This window comes from Dendropsophus ebraccatus, chromosome 15 (assembly GCF_027789765.1).
Source record: "Dendropsophus ebraccatus isolate aDenEbr1 chromosome 15, aDenEbr1.pat, whole genome shotgun sequence".
In the NCBI taxonomy this organism is placed as follows: Eukaryota; Metazoa; Chordata; class Amphibia; order Anura; family Hylidae; genus Dendropsophus; species Dendropsophus ebraccatus.
In genome coordinates this window covers 75,328,723-75,351,542 of record NC_091468.1, presented here as the reverse complement: position 1 = coordinate 75,351,542, position 22,820 = coordinate 75,328,723, and the positions used below count along the sequence as shown (strand labels likewise).

Sequence of the window (22,820 nt, the reverse complement as noted above, 5' to 3'; positions counted from 1 at the left end):
GCTGAGGGATACACGCCGCACCCAGAGCTGAGGGATACACGCCGCTATAGAAGAGATGACGCTATAGAATCAGTAAAAATAAGGAAGAACATTCACCACTGCAACATTTCTCACTTCCCTTTCAATAACGAATGTCTGACACAGCTGAAAGGCCGATTATGTTCTAGATCTAGTAATAATATCATTAGCATTATACTATATATCTGTCAAATAAGATCCCATAGATGCCCCATATCAGCTATATACGCCCTGTACTGGCTATATACGACCCATATCAGCTATACATGCCCCATATCAGCTATATACGCCCTGTACTGGCTATATACGACCCATATCAGCTATACATGCCCCATATCAGCTATATACGACCCATATCAGCTATACATGCCCCATATCAGCTATATACGACCCATATCAGCTATACATGCCCCATATCAGCTATATACGCCCTGTACTGGCTATATACGACCCATATCAGCTATACATGCCCCATATCAGCTATATACGCCCTGTACTGGCTATATACGCCTATACCAGCTATACATGTACTATATTAGCTATATACGCCCTGTACTGGCTATATACGCCCCATATCAGCTATACATGCACTATATCAGCTATACGTGTACTATATCAGCTAAGACGCCCCATGTCGGCTATACATGTACTATATCAGTTATATGTGTACTATATGAGCTACAGACGCCTCATGTCAGCTATACATGTACTCAGTGGCGGTCTTTGGCACCAAGCACCCCAAGCGATCGCTTGGGGCCCCCAACATCCAGGGGGGCCCCCACGCCCTGCTCTTGTGCTCAAGACCGCTGGACAGGGCCACTGCCCCGCTCGCTGCTGCCATCTGAACTGTAACTATGAGCACTCGTAATGAGCGCTCATAGTTACATGCAGCAGCACTGACAGGGCGGGAGACATTGGCCCCCTTCCTGTCAGTCACTCTTGTGGACGCAGGAAGTGTTTTCCCTGCGGTCACAAGTGGCAGCTTTGTCCTTGTGGTGCCGGCGCTGTGACATCACTGGAGCATCAGCGCCAGGACAAGGGGAGTGCGGCCTCTTGTGATCGCAGGGAAAACCCTTCCTGCGGCCACAAGAGTGAAGAGAAGAGGAGACGCCCGGACCCAGGTGAGTATAAGTGTTTGTTTTATTGTGTTATATACTATATGGGAGGGGGAGCACACAGGGGTCTGTTTAACTGGGGGAGCGCACATCAGGGGTCTATATAAATGGGGGGGAACACAGAGGGGGGCTATATAACAGGGGGAGCACACAGGGGGGCTATAGACTACTGGGGCTTCACAGAGGGGTCTATATACTACTGGGGCAGCACACAGGGGGTCTATATACTACTTGGGGCAGCAGAATAGGGTCTATATACAACTTGGAGAGCACACAGGAGGTCTATATCCAAGTGGGGGAGCACACAGGGGGGCTATATACTACTGGGGGAACATACAGGGGGTCTATATACTACTTGTGAGGCACACAGGTGGTCTATATATAACTGGGGGAGCACACAGGGATCTGTATACTACTGGGGCAGCACACAAGGGGTCTATATAATACTGGTGGGGCACACAGGGGGTCTATATGCTACTGGGGGAACCACACAGGGGGTTTATATACTACTGGAGGAGCACACAGGGGTCTATATCCAAGTAGGGGAGCACACAGAAGGTCTATATCCAAGTGGGGGAGCACACAGGGAGGCTAAATACCCCTGAGAGAGCACACAGGGGGCCTATATACTTGTGGGGGAGCACACAGGGGGTATATACAACTGGGGGCAGCACACAGGGGGTCTATATACAACTGGGGCAGCACACAGGAGGTCTATATAATTCTGGGGGAGCACACGGGGGGCTATATATAACTGGGGTAAACACACAGGGGTCTATATACTACTGGGGGAAGCAAACAAGGGGTATATACTACTGGGGGCAACACACAGCGGTCTATTGTTTTGGAACGCGTGTCGAGGGGGGGGGGGGGCCCAGACATAACTTCGCTTGGGGCCCCAGAAATGCCAAGACCGCCCCTGCGTGTACTATATCAGCTATACATGTACTATATAAGCTACAGATGCCCCATGTCAGCTATACGTGTACTATATCAGCTATACATGTACTATATAAGCTACAGACGCCCCATGTCGGCTATACATGTACTATATCAGTTATACCTGTACTATATAAGCTACAGAGAGACGCCCCATGTCAGCTATACGTGTACTATATCAGTTATACGTGTACCATATCAGCTATATGTGTACTATATATGCTACAGACGCCCCATGTCAGCTATACATGTACTATATCAGTTATACGTGTACCATATCAGCTATATGTGTACTATATAAGCTACAGACGCCCCATGTCGGCTATACATGTACTATATCAGTTATACGTGTACCATATCAGCTATATGTGTACTATATATGCTACAGATGCCCCATGTCGGCTATACGTGTACTATATCAGTTATACGTGTACTATATCAGCTATACATGTACTATATAAGCTACAGACGCCCCATGTCGGCTATACATGTACTATATCAGTTATACGTGTACTATATAAGCTACAGAGAGACGCCCCATGTCAGCTATACGTGTACTATATCAGTTATACGTGTACCATATCAGCTATATGTGTACTATATATGCTACAGACGCCCCATGTCGGCTATACGTGTACTATATCAGTTATACGTGTACCATATCAGCTATATGTGTACTATATAAGCTACAGACGCCCCATGTCAGCTATACGTGTACTATATCAGTTATACGTGTACCATATCAGCTATATGTGTACTATATATGCTACAGACGCCCCATGTCAGCTATACGTGTACTATATCAGTTATACGTGTACCATATCAGCTATATGTGTACTATATAAGCTACAGACGCCCCATGTCGGCTATACATGTACTATATCAGTTATACGTGTACCATATCAGCTATATGTGTACTATATAAGCTACAGACGCCCCATGTCGGCTATACATGTACTATATCAGTTATACGTGTACCATATCAGCTATATGTGTACTATATATGCTACAGACGCCCCATGTCGGCTATACATGTACTATATCAGCTATACATGTACTATATATGCTACAGACGCCCCATGTCAGCTATACGTGTACTATATCAGTTACCGACAGAGGGAAGAGACATGAAGAACTTGCGGCTTCTTATCTCTCTGCGTGATTCTCTTCCTTCTGCATTTTCCACTGAACAGAAAGTGCAGACATCTTCTTTGTTTCCGTATGGCGGCCCCCCGATGACTACCCCAGGGGTGGGAGGATCAGGAGGTGTGGAGGATTAGGGAACGTTTCCTTCCTTCATCCTTCGCACCATTTCCGTGATATCAGGAGTTTATTCCTTATGGTGCACGGACCCCCCCCCCCCACCACACACACACAAACAAACACACACACACACACACACACACACACAGTGCACTGGGGGGCGGATCAGTGCAGGGGGGAGGGGGAATTGTCCGGCCCTTCGTGCACCATAAATCCTCATTAGCATAAGGAATAAACTGATAATCTAATTATAGGATTGATATGAGCTGCAAACCCTCCGCCATGTGATCAGCGGGAGACGGTGACATCCCAATCCTCCAGCTTCTCACATATAACCGACTACCGGCTCAGGAGCCCACCCCAGGCGGATTTCAGTCATATACACACACATAGTGACAGTTATATATATATATATATACACTATATATATATATATATATATATATACACATACACTCACTATATATATACACACTACACTACACTGTATACAAACAGTGGCCGAGGTCGCTCCAATCACGTCACCGCTATTACCGGGACAGGCGTCCGGACCTCTCACCACATGAGCCGGTACTTACCGCAGCTGCCAGATCCGCCAAACCCAAAGAAGTTCGCTGTCAGCCCCGACAATATAGTGAGAGAAAGACGCACTGTGGAAAGACGAGCAACTCATCTACTTCCTTGTGTGCGCGCCGGAACTCTGCTGCCCCCTTGTGTTATCATTGGTCAGGACAGGCTATAGTATATCCAGTGCGGAACTCTGCTGCCCCCTTGTGTTATCATTGGTCAGGACAGGCTATAGTATCTGCAGTGCCGGAACTCTGCTGCCCCCTTGTGTTATCATCGGTCAGGACAGGCTATAGTATATGCAGTGCCGGAACTCTGCTGCCCCCTTGTGTTATCATCTCTCAGGACAGGCTATAGTATCTGCAGTGCCGGAACTCTGCTGCCCCCTTGTGTTATCATCGCTCAGGACAGGCTATAGTATATGCAGTGCCGGAACTCTGCTGCCCCCTTGTGTTATCATCGCTCAGGACAGGCTATAAGTACCTGCAGTGCCGAAACTCTGCTGCCCCCTTGTGTTGTCATCGCTCAGGACAGGCTATAGTATCTGCAGTGCGGAACTCTGCTGCCCCCTTGTGTTATCATTGGTCAGGACAGGCTATAGTATGTGCAGTGCCGGAACTCTGCTGCCCCCTTGTGTTATCATCTCTCAGGACAGGCTATAGTATCTGCAGTGCGGAACTCTGCTGCCCCCTTGTGTTATCATTGGTCAGGACAGGCTATAGTATGTGCAGTGCCGGAACTCTGCTGCCCCCTTGTGTTATCATCGCTCAGGACAGGCTATAAGTACCTGCAGTGCGGAACTCTGCTGCCCCCTTGTGTTATCATCGCTCAGGACAGGCTATAAGTACCTGCAGTGCCGAAACTCTGCTGCCCCCTTGTGTTGTCATCGCTCAGGACAGGCTATAGTATCTGCAGTGCGGAACTCTGCTGCCCCCTTGTGTTATCATTGGTCAGGACAGGCTATAGTATGTGCAGTGCCGGAACTCTGCTGCCCCCTTGTGTTATCATCGCTCAGGACAGGCTATAGTATCTGCAGTGCGGAACTCTGCTGCCCCCTTGTGTTATCATTGGTCAGGACAGGCTATAGTATGTGCAGTGCCGGAACTCTGCTGCCCCCTTGTGTTATCATCGCTCAGGACAGGCTATAAGTACCTGCAGTGCGGAACTCTGCTGCCCCCTTGTGTTATCATCGCTCAGGACAGGCTATAAGTACCTGCAGTGCCGAAACTCTGCTGCCCCCTTGTGTTGTCATCGCTCAGGACAGGCTATAGTATCTGCAGTGCGGAACTCTGCTGCCCCCTTGTGTTATCATTGGTCAGGACAGGCTATAGTATGTGCAGTGCCGGAACTCTGCTGCCCCCTTGTGTTATCATCGCTCAGGACAGGCTATAGTATCTGCAGTGCGGAACTCTGCTGCCCCCTTGTGTTATTATCGCTCAGGACAGGCTATAGTATCTGCAGTGCCAGAACTCTGCTGCCCCTTGTGTTATCATCGCTCAGGACAGGCTATAGTATATGCAGTGCCGGAACTCTGCTGCCCCCTTGTGTTATCATTGGTCAGGACAGGCTATAGTATCTGCAGTGCCGGAACTCTGCTGCCCCCTTGTGTTATCATCGCTCAGGACAGGCTATAGTATATGCAGTGCCGGAACTCTGCTGCCCCCTTGTGTTATCATCGCTCAGGACAGGCTATAGTATCTGCAGTGCGGAACTCTGCTGCCCCCTTGTGTTATCATCGCTCAGGACAGGCTATAGTATCTGCAGTGCCGGAACTCTGCTGCCCCCTTCTGTTATCATCTCTCAGGACAGGCTATAGTATCTGCAGTGCCGGAACTCTGCTGCCCCCTTGTGTTATCATCTCTCAGGACAGGCTATAGTATATGCAGTGCCGGAACTCTGCTGCCCCCTTGTGTTATCATTGGTCAGGACAGGCTATAGTATGTGCAGTGCCGAAACTCTGCTGCCCCCTTGTGTTATCATCGCTCAGGACAGGCTATAGTATATGCAGTGCCGGAACTCTGCTGCCCCCTTGTGTTATCATCTCTCAGGACAGGCTATAGTATCTGCAGTGCGGAACTCTGCTGCCCCCTTGTGTTATCATCTCTCAGGACAGGCTATAGTATCTGCAGTGCCGGAACTCTGCTGCCCCCTTTTGTTATCATCGCTCAGGACAGGCTATAGTATCTGCAGTGCCGGAACTCTGCTGCCCCTTTGCGTTATCATCGCTCAGGACAGGCTATAGTATATGCAGTGCCGGAACTCTGCTGCCCCCTTGTGTTATCATCGCTCAGGACAGGCTATAGTATCTGCAGTGCCGGAACTCTGCTGCCCCCTTGTGTTGTCATCGCTCAGGACAGGCTATAGTATATGCAGTGCCGGAACTCTGCTGCCCCCTTGTGTTATCATCGCTCAGGACAGGCTATAGTATCTGCAGTGCCGGAACTCTGCTGCCCCCTTGTGTTGTCATCGCTCAGGACAGGCTATAGTATATGCAGTGCGGAACTCTGCTGCCCCCTTGTGTTATCATCTCTCAGGACAGGCTATGGGTACCTGTGCAGTGGAAGTCAATGGGAAACTGATCAAAACATGTGCTAGTGGTCTGCCATGCTGTCCCCCCTCCCATTCCCCACAGTGGGCTGCCTCCACGCTGGACCCCCCCCTTGATTTATGGTACTGTAAGGAGAGTCATGAATTTGACAAATTTTCAAACTTTATTACACAAAATGGCAGATGATGTTTATGATGTTTATCAGACAAGGTCCTGGGGGTCCTGGGGGTCCTGGAGGTCCTGGGGGTCCCGGGGGCCGCGGGGGAGACAGGAAGATTCAATCTTTACAATTTGGAAAGGAAATAAAAGTTCTGTTCATGTCTGTAAAATCCAAATAAAAAATAGGGAATTTCTCTTCCAGTCTTCTTGTTTCTATCCACGTTACATAAAGCGGCACCCCGCCGACAGGAACAGCACCGGTGTCTCAGCGGAGCCCCCCCTCATTGTGTCAGCAAGCTCAGCTTTGCTTTCTGGGGAGAAACATATAAAAACAACAAATCAGATAATGACATAAAATATATAAGTGACAAACGTTACTGACCTGATATAAATGATCAAAAAACAAATATGTAGGTGTTATATACAGGTATACAGGATACAGATACTAACTATATATATATATATATACACACACACTAGATACCGATACTATATATACACTGTATACTGATACTCTCCATATACATATACAGATACTATATATATACTGTATACTGATACTCTCCATATACATATACAGATACTATATATATACTGTATACTGATACTCTCCATATACATATACAGATACTATATATACACTGTATACTGATACTCTCCATATACATATACAGATACTATATATACACTGTATACTGATACTCTCCATATACATATACAGATACTATATATACACTGTATACTGATACTCTCCATATACATATACAGATACTATATATACACTGTATACTGATACTCTCCATATACATATACAGATACTATATATATACTGTATACTGATACTCTCCATATACATATACAGATACTATATATACACTGTATACTGATACTCTCCATATACATATACAGATACTATATATACACTGTATACTGATACTCTCCATATACATATACAGATACTATATATATACTAGATACAGATATACTTACAATTCCTGACTCGTGTTTCGGTTTCACTATAATTGACGTCTTCTCCTTTTTTTTCTTATAAACGTCTTCTGCTTCTTTCAACCTGAAATATATGTTATACGTCAGCACAATGTCCGGGCACGGCCCCCCAGGTCAGCACAATGTCCGGGCAAGGCCCCCCAGGTCAGCACAATGTCCGGGCACGGCCCCCCAGGTCAGCACAATGTCCGGGCACGGCCCCCCAGGTGAGCACAATGTCCGGGCACGGCCCCCCAGGTCAGCACAATGTCCGGGCACGGCCCCCCAGGTCAGCACAATGTCCGGGCAGGGCCCCCCAGGTCAGCACAATGTCCGGGCACGGCCCCCCAGGTCAGCACAATGTCCGGGCACGGCCCCCCAGGTCAGCACAATGTCCGGGCACGGCCCCCCAGGTCAGCACAATGTCCGGGCACGGCCCCCCAGGTCAGCACAATGTCCGGGCACGGCCCCCCAGGTAAGCACAATGTCCGGGCACGGCCCCCCAGGTCAGCACAATGTCCGGGCACGGCCCCCCAGGTCAGCACAATGTCCGGGCACGGCCCCCCAGGTCAGCACAATGTCCGGGCACGGCCCCCCAGGTCAGCACAATGTCCGGGCAAGGCCCCCCAGGTCAGCACAATGTCCGGGCACGGCCCCCCAGGTCAGCACAATGTCCGGGCACGGCCCCCCAGGTCAGCACAATGTCCGGGCACGGCCCCCCAGGTGAGCACAATGTCCGGGCACGGCCCCCCAGGTAAGCACAATGTCCGGGCACGGCCCCCCAGGTCAGCACAATGTCCGGGCACGGCCCCCCAGGTCAGCACAATGTCCGGGCATGGCCCCCCAGGTAAGCACAATGTCCGGGCACGGCCCCCCAGGTCAGCACAATGTCCGGGCACGGCCCCCCAGGTCAGCACAATGTCCGGGCACGGCCCCCCAGGTCAGCACAATGTCCGGGCACGGCCCCCCAGGTGAGCACAATGTCCGGGCACGGCCCCCCAGGTCAGCACAATGTCCGGGCACGGCCCCCCAGGTGAGCACAATGTCCGGGCACGGCCCCCCAGGTAAGCACAATGTCCGGGCACGGCCCCCCAGGTCAGCACAATGTCCGGGCACGGCCCCCCAGGTCAGCACAATGTCCGGGCATGGCCCCCCAGGTCAGCACAATGTCCGGGCACGGCCCCCCAGGTCAGCACAATGTCCGGGCACGGCCCCCCAGGTCAGCACAATGTCCGGGCACGGCCCCCCAGGTCAGCACAATGTCCGGGCACGGCCCCCCAGGTAAGCACAATGTCCGGGCACGGCCCCCCAGGTCAGCACAATGTCCGGGCACGGCCCCCCAGGTCAGCACAATGTCCGGGCACGGCCCCCCAGGTCAGCACAATGTCCGGGCACGGCCCCCCAGGTCAGCACAATGTCCGGGCACGGCCCCCCAGGTCAGCACAATGTCCCGGCACGGCCCCCCAGGTCAGCACAATGTCCAGGCACGGCCCCCCAGGTCAGCACAATGTCCGGGCACGGCCCCCCAGGTCAGCACAATGTCTGGGCACGGCCCCCCAGGTCAGCACAATGTCCGGGCACGGCCCCCCAGGTCAGCACAATGTCCAGGCACGGCCCCCCAGGCCCTCCGGACAGGTACGCAGAGATGAGTGAACAGCTGACCCCCACCATCACACCTGCAGTTGTTTAGCTGTTTTAGTGCGGTTCTTTAAGGTTTGGTTCATAAATTAGAGAACCTCCCGAGTCGATAGCTTGGAAAGTTCTCTCATCTCCAGAACGGATGACTACAACGGCCGCAGTTCCAGGTCACATAGGTTCCATTGTCACTTACCTTTCCTGCAGTATTAGCCGGCTTTGTTTCTTCCAGCAATCTTTAAAGTCGGAGCTAAATTCGTGCCAAATAGAAAAGAAAGAACCGGGCGACACCTCCTTCTCACCGATTTTTGGTTTTACACAGAAATAGGCGGCAGTTTCCAGAAATCTGTAAAACAACAAAACATTAATCTAGTAACATAAGCAACATGGAGAAGACGACGCATAGAATGGAGAAATCCAATGGGGACTGTAACACGGACCTGGTATTTATAGGCACATGCCGTTTTCTAGTACCTGATATTTATAGGCACATGCCGTTTTCTAGTACCTGATATTTATAGGCACATGCAGTTTTCTAGTACCTGATATTTATAGGCACATGCCGTTTTCTAGTACCTGATATTTATAGGCACATGCCGTTTTCTAGTACCTGATAGTTTGGGTTCATGTGAACCTTAAACAAACTGCACTAAAACAGCTTAATGATTGCAGGTCTTTCACTATTTTAGAATGGTTCAAAATATTCATTCATCTATACTTACCTGTCCCGGCTCCCTTGGTGTTCTCCTTCTCCAGTGTCTCCCTGAAACTGCCAAAATCCAGCTCAGCAAATCACCGGCCGTAGGGCTGTCCTGTCCCAGTCAGTGATTGGCTGAACGGGCTGGAGGTGGCTGAAGACACTGGAGACCAGGAGGAGGACGCCGGGGAGCGTGGACAGGTGAGTATACAATTTTTTTTTTAGATGTTCAGATGCCATCTGTCTGAACTTGTTCCAAACTTTGAAAAAGTTCTGTAATGAACAAAACAAAAATTTAATCTTGTTTCACTCATCTCTATTATTATTATTTATTTTTGAAGTCATGTCAGAGCGCTGTATATATGGTAAACCATACAAAGCGTAACCTAAAATGAAGCACAGACCACATGAAGTATATTAGTGTTGAGCGAGTACTGAAATAATCGACTCGAGAAAAAAGCACTTGAGTTTATACCGACCGAACAGGCGTCTTCTCTCATCTCTTCCAGTGGCTGAGGTGGGACAAGGCCGCAGCTGCTCATTGGCTGGGTGGAGTCTCCAGCAGGGTTGTCCCACCTCAGCCACCGATTGGCTCCTTAAAGAAAATGGAACAGAAGAAGGAAGACACCGCACGTTGGGATCCTAGGAGGGTCAGTTGACCACCTTCCTCCCAACATTTAACCTTACAATGAATATTCTGGCCCTCAAGGAGTTAAGTGGACATGCTATGCGACCCTACTTAATCCTCTGGGGGCTCAGGCTGGCTCCCAAAAGGTTAAGTGGGGTCGCATAGCATGTCCACTTAACCGCTGGCAGCCAAATTGTCCAGTCTGACTAACAGAGGTCAAGTGTACACTGCTGTGCTGAGTGCACTGCGCCCGCCTCAGCAAGGAAGGGGTTAAGTACAGGATAGCAAATTGTCAGACTGTGAGCAGCTCTCTGGCGGCGGGATACTCACCGGTCTCCTTGCTTCTAACTTCACTATGGCCACTCATCGAATAAGGCGGCGGGAAACCACGGCAGTGACAGAACTCTCAGGGTCAGACTGTCACCTTCAGGCTAACCAGGGACAGCAGAGCGGGGGGGGGGGCACCTGGTTAAATACTCCAGTGGTTTTGATTGGACTCAAGTAACAAGCTCTTGAGTATTTTTATACTCACTCGACACTAGTGAATAACACAATGTGTCAATGTGTAAAATACAACTTAAAAGGGGTTATCCAGCGCTACAAAAACATGGCCACTTTTCCCCCTCTCTTGTCTCCAGATTGGGTTGGGTTTGGGACTCCATTGAAGTAAATGGAGCGGCAGGGACAAGTGCGCAGGAACAGCAGGGATAAGTGTGCAGGAACAGCAGTGACGAGTGTGCAAGAACAGCAGTGACAAGTGTGCAGGAACAGCAGGGATGAGTGTGCAGGAACAGCAGGGATGAGTGTGCAGGAACAGCAGGGATGAGTGTGCAGGAACAGCAGTGACAAGTGCGCAGGAACAGCAGGGATGAGTGTGCAGGAACAGCAGTGACAAGTGCGCAGGAACAGCAGGGATGAGTGTGCAGGAACAGCAGTGACAAGTGTGCAGGAACAGCAGGGATGAGTGTGCAGGAACAGCAGGGATGAGTGTGCAGGAACAGCAGTGACAAGTGCGCAGGAACAGCAGGGATGAGTGTGCAGGAACAGCAGTGACAAGTGTGCAGGAACAGCAGGGATGAGTGTGCAGGAACAGCAGTGACAAGTGTGCAGGAACAGCAGGGATGAGTGTGCAGGAACAGCAGGGATGAGTGTGCAGGAACAGCAGTGACAAGTGCGCAGGAACAGCAGGGATGAGTGTGCAGGAACAGCAGGGATGAGTGTGCAGGAACAGCAGTGACAAGTGCGCAGGAACAGCAGGGATGAGTGTGCAGGAACAGCAGTGACAAGTGTGCAGGAACAGCAGTGACGAGTGTGCAGGAACAGCAGTGACAAGTGTGCAGGAACAGCAGTGACAAGTGTGCAGGAACAGCAGGGATGAGTGTGCAGGAACAGCAGGGATAAGTGTGCAGGAACAGCAGTGACGAGTGTGCAAGAACAGCAGTGACAAGTGTGCAGGAACAGCAGGGATGAGTGTGCAGGAACAGCAGGGATGAGTGTGCAGGAACAGCAGTGACAAGTGCGCAGGAACAGCAGGGATGAGTGTGCAGGAACAGCAGTGACGAGTGTGCAAGAACAGCAGTGACAAGTGTGCAGGAACAGCAGGGATGAGTGTGCAGGAACAGCAGGGATGAGTGTGCAGGAACAGCAGTGACAAGTGTGCAGGAACAGCAGGGATGAGTGTGCAGGAACAGCAGTGACAAGTGTGCAGGAACAGCAGGGATGAGTGTGCAGGAACAGCAGTGACAAGTGTGCAGGAACAGCAGGGATGAGTGTGCAGGAACAGCAGTGACAAGTGTGCAAGAACAGCAGGGATGAGTGTGCAGGAACAGCAGTGACGAGTGTGCAGGAACAGCAGTGACAAGTGTGCAGGAACAGCAGGGATGAGTGTGCAGGAACAGCAGTGACAAGTGCGCAGGAACAGCAGGGATGAGTGTGCAGGAACAGCAGTGACAAGTGCGCAGGAACAGCAGGGATGAGTGTGCAGGAACAGCAGTGACGAGTGTGCAGGAACAGCAGTGACAAGTGTGCAGGAACAGCAGGGATGAGTGTGCAGGAACAGCAGTGACAAGTGTGCAGGAACAGCAGGGATGAGTGTGCAGGAACAGCAGTGACAAGTGTGCAGGAACAGCAGGGATGAGTGTGCAGGAACAGCAGTGACAAGTGTGCAGGAACAGCAGGGATGAGTGTGCAGGAACAGCAGGGATGAGTGTGCAGGAACAGCAGTGACAAGTGCGCAGGAACAGCAGTGACAAGTGTGCAAGAACAACAATGACAAGTGGGCGGGAGCGGCAGCAACATATGCGCAGGAACAGCAGGGATAAGTGTGCAGGAACAGCAGGGACGAGTGTGCAGGAACAGTATACACCCTATACACTCTAGGTTATACCCTATACTATATACCCTATACTATACTATATACCCTCTATTATACCCTATACTATATACCCTCTATTATACCCTATACTATATACCCTCTATTATACCCTATACTATATACCCTCTATTATACTCTATACTATATACCCTCTATTATACCCTATACTATACTGTACACCCTCTATTATACCCTATACTATATACCCTCTATTATACCCTATACTATACTGTACACCCTCTATTATACGCTATACTATATACCGTCTATTATACCCTATACTATATACCCTATACTATATACCCTCTATTATACCCTATACTATATACCCTCTATTATACCCTATACTATATACCCTATACTATATACCCTCTATTATACCCTATACTATACTATATACCCTCTATTATACCCTATACTATATACCCTCTATTATACCCTATACTATATACCCTCTATTATACCCTATACTATGTGGTCCTTTTACACTTATCATTTCTCCAGGGAAATGATTTTTTCCCAGAATGAGGCCCCCCCAAACTCGGCCAAAGACTACAACCCTTTCCTCAACTCTATGTCAACCTCAACCTTCTTTATATACCTCTTATTGCGAGATTTCCAAAAAGAGGGCAAAGCACTTAGGAATAAAACATAACTTTTAATTAGATATTGATTAAAAACTTATACAATGCCACAAGCAGGGCCGTTTCTAGGTAATTTTAACTACAGGGCGAGTCTTTCTAAAAGCGCCCCCCCCCAGGCGATGTCGGGGGGGGGGGGGGGGGGGGCGTTTGTTACTAGGGAGAAGCAGTGTATGTATTATGGCATAGAGCACCCAACCCTTTTCAATTTGGGGCAAAAAAAAGTCGGTTACTCACGGGTGACGTAGCAGGTAGGGATCCCCCCAATAGTAAGCCCACCAGTATGTAGTATTCCCTCTGCAGGTGATCCCCCGTTAGTTAGCCCCCACCCCCTTAGGCATTTAGCCATAACCCCTGTAAGTAATCTCCCTGATAGTTAAACATCCCCCCCTATATACAGTAACACCCAATATAGGAGACATCCCAGTTTAGGTAGTTAGTTAGCCCCCCAGCAGATAGCATCCCCATGGTAGGCATATCCCCTCTATGTAGGCATCTCCCCTGTTAGATCCCCCCCTATAAATATATATATACATCCCCCTGTTAGATCCCCCCCATATATATATAGGCATCTCCCCTGTTAGATCCCCCCCATATATATATAGGCATCTCCCCTGTTAGATCCCCCCCTATATATATATATACATCCCCCCTGTTAGATCCCCCCTATATATATAGGCATCCCCCCTGTTAGATCCCCCCTATATATATATATAGGCATCCCCCCTGTTAGATCCCCCCCATATATATATATATATATATATATATAGGCATCCCCCTGTTAGATTCCCCCCTATATATATATATAGGCATCCGCCCTGTTAGATCCCCTCCTATATATATAGAGGCATCCGCCCTGTTAGATCCCCCCTATATATATATATAGGGATCCCCGTTAGATCCCCCCCATGTAGGCATCCCCCATGTAGCTATCCCCCCTGTTAGATCCCCCCATATATATATATATATATATATATATATATATATATATATATATATATATATATAGGCATCCCCCGTTAGATGCCCCCCCTATATATATATACACATCCCCCCTGTTAGATCCCCCCCATATATATATAGGCATCTCCCCTGTTAGATCCCCCCATATATATATATATATATATATATATATATATATATATATATATAGGCATCTCCCCTGTTAGATCCCCCCTATGTAGGCATCCCCCATGTAGGTATCCCCCCTATCTCCCTATGTAGGCATTTCCCCAGGCTTTCTGTATAAAACAACAAACAGTTATACTCACCTTAATGCAGCACAGCAGGTCCTGTGTCCCGCATCTTCTCTCCCGGCTCTGAGCTCCAGCACAGGAGTGACGTCACTCCTGTGCTGGAGCTCTGGGGGGAGACAGCGGCCTCTTGGCCTCAAGCTGAGCAGAGCTGCGGGCGGGCGGCGCCACAGCAGGTGATGGGGTAGGCGAAGGGGCGGCCAGAGGGGCAGATGATAGGGCGGACGGGCGGGCGTTCGGCCGCGGGTGACACCAGCGCCCCCTAGCTGTCGGCGCCCCGTGCGGTCGCCCGGCCCGCCCGCCTTTAGAAGCGGCCCTGGCCACAAGACCAGACACATGGTCTACAATGCCGTCCTAGATATGGTTGTGCGATATGAGAGGGAACGAAGTAGATAACAGGGTACACAGAGGGACACAGTGCATACTGTCCACTCCTAATAGGTTAATTCTGTCCCTGCCTTCTGGGGTGACCCACCTCCTTAACAGGGTGGCCCCAACCACGGTGACGTTCCCTTCTCTATTCTAAGTGCGGAACAAATGACATACAAACATGAAACTGTGACAAAAAATGAACAACACACCACCAATTTCAACAAAAAGGATTTTGTTGAAATTTATAACTTTCTTAATCCATCTATTATATTCAGCTACTGAGGGGCCTGTCTTGAGTTTCCATTTTCTAGCAATTAAAGGGGCACTCCGGGCAAATAACATAATTTAACACTGCACTTACAAAGGAAAGTTATATAACATTGCCATTTACCCTCATTAGGACAGCTGTGATGTTACCTGTTTTTCAAAGAATCAAAGTCCCACAGGAAGTTCTGTAGTTCAGGAAGAAGGAAACACATCGGGGGAGATTTATCAAAGGGTGTAAAATTTAGACTGGTGCAAACTGCCCACAGCAACCAATCACAGCTCAGCTCATAGCCAGTGCTGAAAGGAAAGCTGAGCTGTGATTGGTTGCTGTGGGCAGTTTGCACCAGTCTAAATTTTACACCCTTTGATAAATCTCCCCCATCACGTCTCATTGCTGTTCCACAGGTGCCATATTGAGACGTGATGTATTTCCTCTCTGTCACAGGGAACCCCGCCCCTCAACACATCCTCTGCCCGCCCCTCAACACATTCTCTGCCCGCCCCACTCCTCCTCTGCCTGCCCCTCAACACATCCTCTGCCCGCCCCACTCCTCCTCTGCCCGCCCCTCAACACATCCTCTGCCCGCCCCACTCCTCCTCTGCCCGCCCCTCAACACATTCTCTGCCCGCCCCACTCCTCCTCTGCCCGCCCCTCAACACATCCTCTGCCCACCCCACTCCTCCTCTGCCCGCCCCTCAACACATCCTCTGCCCTCCCTACTCCTCTGCCCGCCCCACTCCTCCTCTGCCCGCCCAGTTTTACAATACATACTATATTATCTGTCGGGCTCCCCCCTCTGCTTCTCAGTCATCCTGGAGATCGGCAGCTGCTTGCAGCATCAGATGTCACAGATCTAATAGGAGGCATTTGGCACCCTTTCAATGCCAGATGCCTGCTAGGAGATCACTGGTGTCTGATGCTACAGGATACTCCTCCAGAATGACTGAGAAGCAGAGGAGACCTCGGACACCAGATTCAGCTATAACTCATAGTCCATCTATCTATCTATCTATCTATCTATCTATCTATCTATCTATCTATCTCCTATCTATCTATCTATCTCCTATCTATCTATCTATCTATCTAATAAAAAATATAGAGCAGCACTCCTAAAAACAGCCTGTGGTGCCAGCGGTTAATCCCGACCAGGGATTCTGTAGATAGTCCAATAATATATATCCTGCAGCACACAAAAATGAATGTAGAAAAACGTGAAGTTTACTCCATCAGTGAAAAAACATGCAGCATAAGAAGTGACGCGACGTTTCGATGATCTCCATCATCATTTTCAAGCGTGCAAAGCAGTGAACAAGGCAAGTATTTATACAGGTGTGGTGATTAGAAACAACAAATCATTGGTCAAAACAAAGTAGGCAAATTATTCAGCATGTGTGAAGATTCATTCAGGTGAGTCCTAGTGCAGTACGATCGCATTACCTGCGAATAATAGTCCCACATGTGAAAAGTGTCCATAAAAAGAGACTTGAAATGTCAAACAGAGACCTCTTCATACAATATATAGAAGAATCAAATAAACAAGTAGTGTCCTGCTTAAAGTAGATCCGGACTCCCGAACTCACTCTCCCAGACACGGATTACGTACACACACACGAGATCACGGTACTGGTCACGTGTAGAAAAAGAATTCCATTCATGAAAAACTGCTGTAGTACAGACTGCAGGAGGATCACAAGGTCATATCGGCAAATTAACTGTACCGACTCCGGGGAAGTTCAGGCATCACCAACCTGGATCCTCGCCTTCACTATTGCTGTGTATCACTCAGCCGTCGCACTCAATGAGTACAGCGGTGTGTGCACCGCACAGAACACCCTTTCAATGCCGGATGGCCCCTCCAGGCCGTATTCACACAGAGTAACTAGAGCAATATAAAAAGTTCTCCTGGTCATGGTCCATACTCGCACAGAAATTGTTGCCGTGTCAGTGAATGAGGTGAGTTCAGTTGTCCATATGATCTGCAAAAAATAGGTAGAAGAATGAATATAAAATAATGTATATACAATAGGTATAAATACTAGATTTCACATATTTTCACCAACATGGGGTAATCCAGGGAAACAGAGAAAGGGCAAACCATCATCTGTACATACCCCTGCTGACCTTATACTCTGTTTGACATTTCAAGTCTCTTTTTATGGACACTTTTCACATGTGGGACTATTATTCGCAGGTAATGCGATCGTACTGCACTAGGACTCACCTGAATGAATCTTCACACATGCTGAATAATTTGCCTACTTTGTTTTGACCAATGATTTGTTGTTTCTAATCACCACACCTGTATAAATACTTGCCTTGTTCACTGCTTTGCACGCTTGAAAATGATGATGGAGATCATCGAAACGTCGCGTCACTTCTTATGCTGCATGTTTTTTCACTGATGGAATAAACTTCACATTTTTCTACATTCATTTTTGTGTGCTGCAGGATATATATTATTGGACTATCTATCTATCTCCTATCTACCTATCTATCTATCTCCTATCTATCTCCTATCTATCTATCTATCTCCTATCTATCTATCTATCTATCTATCTATCTATCTATCTATCTATCTATCTATCTATCTATCATCTATCTATCTATCTATCTCCTATCTATCTATCTATCTATCTATCTCCTATCTATCTATCTCCTATCTATCTATCTATCTATCTATCTATCTATCTATCTATCTCCTATCTATCTATCTCCTATCTATCTCCTATCTATCTATCTATCTCCTATCTATCTATCTATCTCCTATCTATCTATCTCCTATCTATCTATCTATCTCCTATCTATCTATCTCCTATCTATCTATCTATCTATCTATCTATCTATCTCCTATCTATCTATCTATCTATCTCCTATCTATCTATCTCCTATCTATCTATCTCCTATCTATCTATCTCCTATCTATCTATCTATCTATCTATCTATCTATCTATCTATCTATCTCCTATCTATCTATCTATCTATCTATCTCCTATCTATCTATCTATCTATCATCTATCTATCTATCTATCTATCTATCTATCTATCTCCTATCTATCTATCTATCTATCTATCTATCTATCTATCTATCTATCTATCTCCTATCTATCTATCTATCTATCTATCTATCTATCTATCTATCTCCTATCTATCTATCTATCTATCTATCTATCTATCTCCTATCTATCTATCTATCTATCTATCTATCTCCTATCTATCTATCTATCTCTCTATCTCCTATCTATCTATCTATCTATCTATCTATGTATCTCCTATCTATCTCCTATCTATCTATCTCCTATCTATCTATCTCCTATCTATCTATCTATCTATCTATCTATCTCCTATCTATCTATCTATCTATCTATCTACATATCTACAGCTTGCATAAGCACAATCACCATCATCAAGTATCAGCATGGCATGATGGTGGGGGTTGTATGTGTGTAAGCTGGAGTTGCAGAGCTTCCAGAACTACTACCACCATCATTGTCTCTTGGACAAGATGCTGGTAGTAATTTTTCAAGCAGTGCAACTCCAGGTTGCACAACCACAACCCTCAGCATCATGCCATAATAAAAGTAGACAATGGTGGCTGCAGTTTTTATTCACTGGACACCCAATAAGGGGGCGGGGTTGTCAGTATTTACCATTACTGCTTGTGTAGGGGACTAAGCTGTGCAGTGGGAGGGGAATAGATGGAGGGAGGCGGGGAATAGATGGAGGAGGCGGGGAATAGATGGAGGGAGGCGGGGAATAGAGGAGCTAGGGATGGGGGCGGGGTTGTGGCCATGTTTGTGGGTGGGAGGAGGAGGTGGGAGGTTTACAGAGGCAGGCCAGGGGAGCAAGGCATTGTGGGGACTGTAGGAATATGCAGCACACAGACACTGGTCCAAACAGGAAGCTGGAGATGTAATCAGCAGCAACAGAGACCAGTGCAGGGGGCAGCGAGAGCAGCCAGAGGGGGAAGAAATGTGACAGAGAGGAGGCCAGTAACCACCCCCCAGTGTGGGCGGAGTTTAGATTTTACAGGGGGTGCCTGGAGTACTCCTTTAGGGTCCTAACTGCCAGTAGCAATTTCCCCATCAGTATCCTCCTTGCATAATGTAATTGAATATGACCTACCCCTCCCAAAATCCATGATAGAGGTCCTCCAATGTCCTTCATCTGTGTCCTGTCCTGTATATTTTTCATAATTTTCCCCCAACTATGATGTAATATGGGACAGTCCAACAACATATGCATCAACCCTGCCTCCTCAATATCGCATTTACTGCACTTCACCTTATTCCCTTTCTTAAATTTTGAAAGTAGTTTTGGCGTGAAGTATAAATGATAATTAATAAATAATTGTGAGACTCTATGTGCATTATTATATGTCCCTATTTTAACCATCTTCCAAATATCACTCCACTGCTGTGAATCTATACCACCGTGACCCAAGCCCTCACCCTTCTCTTCCAATAACATGTTATAAATCTTAGATAACACCTTCTTTTTACCTTTTGTCTCGTGCATATATGTAATGACTTGTGAATTCTCTTCTATTAGTTTATCTTTATCCTGTGTCTTCTCCCATGCGTGTTTAATCTGAACATAACTAAATAGTAATTTCCTCCTTTCCCCTAAACTTATACACAAATCTTCTAAGGTTTCATCTGACCCCCCTCGAAGAACTGTGCCACATACCTCAACCCGTGTTTGTGCCATAACCCTCTAGCTAGTTCTTGGCCTTTTTCACTAAGACAGCCCAATTCTAACAGTCCCCAAAAGCTCAACCCCCCCCCCAGATTGCTTAACCCCTTAGGGACCAAGCCTATTTGGGCCTTAATGAACAGGCTCATTCTTCAAAATCTGACCTGTCTCACTTTATGCGCTTATAGCTCAGTGATGCTGTAATGTATGCTAGCGATTCTGAGAATATTTTTTTCTAACATATGGTACTTTATGTTAGTGGCAAAATTTGGTCACTGTCTTGTGTGTTTTTTGTGAAAAACATCAAAATATCATGAAAAAATTGATAAAATTTGCACTTTACGAACTTTGAAATTCTCTGCTTCTAAAACAAGAAAGTCACATGACAAAAATTAGTTAGTAAGTCACATTATGAATATGTCCTCTTTATTCTGGCTTCATTTCGTAAACATATTTCACTTTTTTAGGGTGTTACGGGGCTTAGAAATGTATCAGCAAATTATGAAATTTTCATGAAATTTCCCAAACTGATTTTTTTTAGGGACCAGTTCTTTTTTTAAGTTGATTTAGGAGGCTTGTATATTGTAAACCCCCATAAGTGACCCCATTTTGGAAACTAGACACCTTAAAGAATTAATCTAGGGGTATAATGAGCATTTTTACCCTACAGGGGCTGGAGGAAAGTATTCACAATTAGGCCGGAAAAAAATGGAAAATAGAAATTTTCCAATAATATATTTGTTAAGATTAAAGTATCTCATTTTCATAAGCAACATGAGAGAAAATGCACCCCAAATTTTGTAATGCAGGTTCTCCTGAGTAGAACGGTACCCCATATGGGGGCGTAAACCACTGTATGGGCACACAGCCGGGCTCAGAAGGGAAGGAGCGCCAATTAGCATTTCCAGTTCAGATTTTGCTGAAGAAGTTTCTGAGCGCCAGGTGGGTTTGCAGAGCCCCTGTAGTGTCCGCAGAAGAGAAACCCCCCAAAAGTCACCCCATTTTGGAAAGTGCACCCCTCAAAGAATTCATCTTGGGGTGTGGTGACCATTTTGACCCCACAGGTATTGGAGGAAAGTATTCAAAAGAAGACAGTAAAAATGAAAATAATAGAATTTTCCCAATAATATGTTCCTTTAGTTTAAAATTTCTCAATTTCACGAGAAACAGGAGAGAAAACTCACCCCAATATATGTAACGCAGGTTCTCCTGAGTAGAACGGTACATCATATGTGGGCATAAACCACTGTATGGGCACACAGCGGGGCTCAGAAGGGAAGGAGTGTCATTTTAGTTACAGGCAATATGTGGGTGTTTACTGGCTATCTGGGGTGGTAATGGACAATCTCGGGGTGTTTACTGGCTATCTGAGGTTGCGAAAGGGAATCTGGTGTGGTTATGGGCAGTCTGTGCCAATCTGGGTAGGTTATGGGCAATCTGGGGGTGTTTACTGGCTATATGGGGGGTACGGGCAATCTGGGGGTGTTTACAGGCTATCTGGGGGTGTTTACTGGCTATCTGGGGTGTTTACAGGCTATCTGGGGGTGTTTACTGGCTATCTGGGAGTGTTCACTGGCAATCTGGTGGTGTTCACTGGTGATCTGGGGTGGCGACGGGCAAATCTGGGGTGGCTACGGGCTGTCTGGGGGTTACGGGCAATCTGGCGGGGTTACGGGCAATCTGGGTGGTTACAGGCAATCTGGGGAGGTTACAGGTAATCTGGGGTGATTACAGGTAATCTGGGGTGATTACAGGTAATCTGGGGTGATTACAGGTAATCTGGGGTGGTTACGGGTAATCTGGAGTGGTTACAGCTTATCCGGGGTGGCTTTTGACTTTGGTGACGGGTAAAAAAGTGCCGTCACCATTTGGAACAAGCGATCAGTGGTATATAGTATATACCGCTGATCGCTTGTACTGGGACCACACCGGGTGGTCCCCGATCATTGCCCCATGCTCTCTGACACCTCCGGTTGTGGAGAGAATGAAGCTTTGATCATTTTTAGGAATCCATCACTGTGAACAGAGTCTGTGGATCAGATGGCGGCGGCCATCTTGGATCAGATGGCCCCCCTGGGAGGGGAGGGTCAGTGACCAGGTCACTAGGGTTAATTCTGGGGACAGGGGGGGGACATGTTTTCATCTCCTCTCACTGTGGATTCACTGTGGGAAGAGATGAAAGCGTTCAGCTGTGCTGGCAATGTCTGTTACCGGTGGCCGCCGTTATACTGGTAATAACGGCGATCGCCAGTGAGGGGACTGATCCCACATTCTACCCCAACCCCTCAGTGACCTCCGATAGCTTAGAGGAGGGGGCTGCGGGCATTACCGGCGCCGCTGCACTATTCTGCACCATCGCCATAAAGAGCTGATGGCAGCAGAATAGAGCCCATTAGCGATCGCCGTAAAAATCGGTATCGGCGGTCACTAATAACATAATACATGTATTCTCTGGGTCACTACGGTTACGGCGATACCACATTTGTGTAGTTTTTTTTTTAACTATTACCGCTTTGGCGCAATAGCAAAAACCCACAAAAACTGTCGCCACATTGCAAGATCCATAGCGTTCTTATCTTTTGCGCGACAGAGCTGGTTTCGGGCTTATTTTTTGCGGGAAGATCTGTAGTTTCTATTGATACCAAGTTTTATATGTATATGACT

At 47.5% G+C, this 22,820-nt stretch overlaps 2 protein-coding genes across 3 annotated transcripts in view; both read right to left on the bottom strand.

Moving 5' to 3' along the window:
- Positions 1 to 4,029, bottom strand: part of RNASET2 (ribonuclease T2) — a 113,368-nt gene extending 109,339 nt beyond the window's left edge. Inside the window, exon 1 of one of the 2 annotated variants that reach the window (XM_069954381.1) lies at positions 3,914 to 4,029. The gene's annotated coding sequence lies outside the window, so the exon portion shown is untranslated. The remainder of the gene's footprint in view (positions 1 to 3,913) is intronic. The other variant, XM_069954380.1, reaches the window with a different exon arrangement.
- A 2,824-nt stretch (positions 4,030 to 6,853) lies between these two features.
- LOC138774042 (formin-2-like) overlaps positions 6,854 to 22,820 on the bottom strand; it is a 72,762-nt gene continuing 56,795 nt past the window's right edge. The window contains exons 7-9 of the mRNA XM_069954586.1: positions 9,428 to 9,577; positions 7,600 to 7,681; positions 6,854 to 6,920 (exon numbers count right to left, since the gene is read on the bottom strand). Of these exons, the coding sequence (XP_069810687.1) occupies positions 6,891 to 6,920; positions 7,600 to 7,681; positions 9,428 to 9,577 (262 nt within the window). The 3' untranslated portion in view covers positions 6,854 to 6,890. The remainder of the gene's footprint in view (positions 6,921 to 7,599; positions 7,682 to 9,427; positions 9,578 to 22,820) is intronic.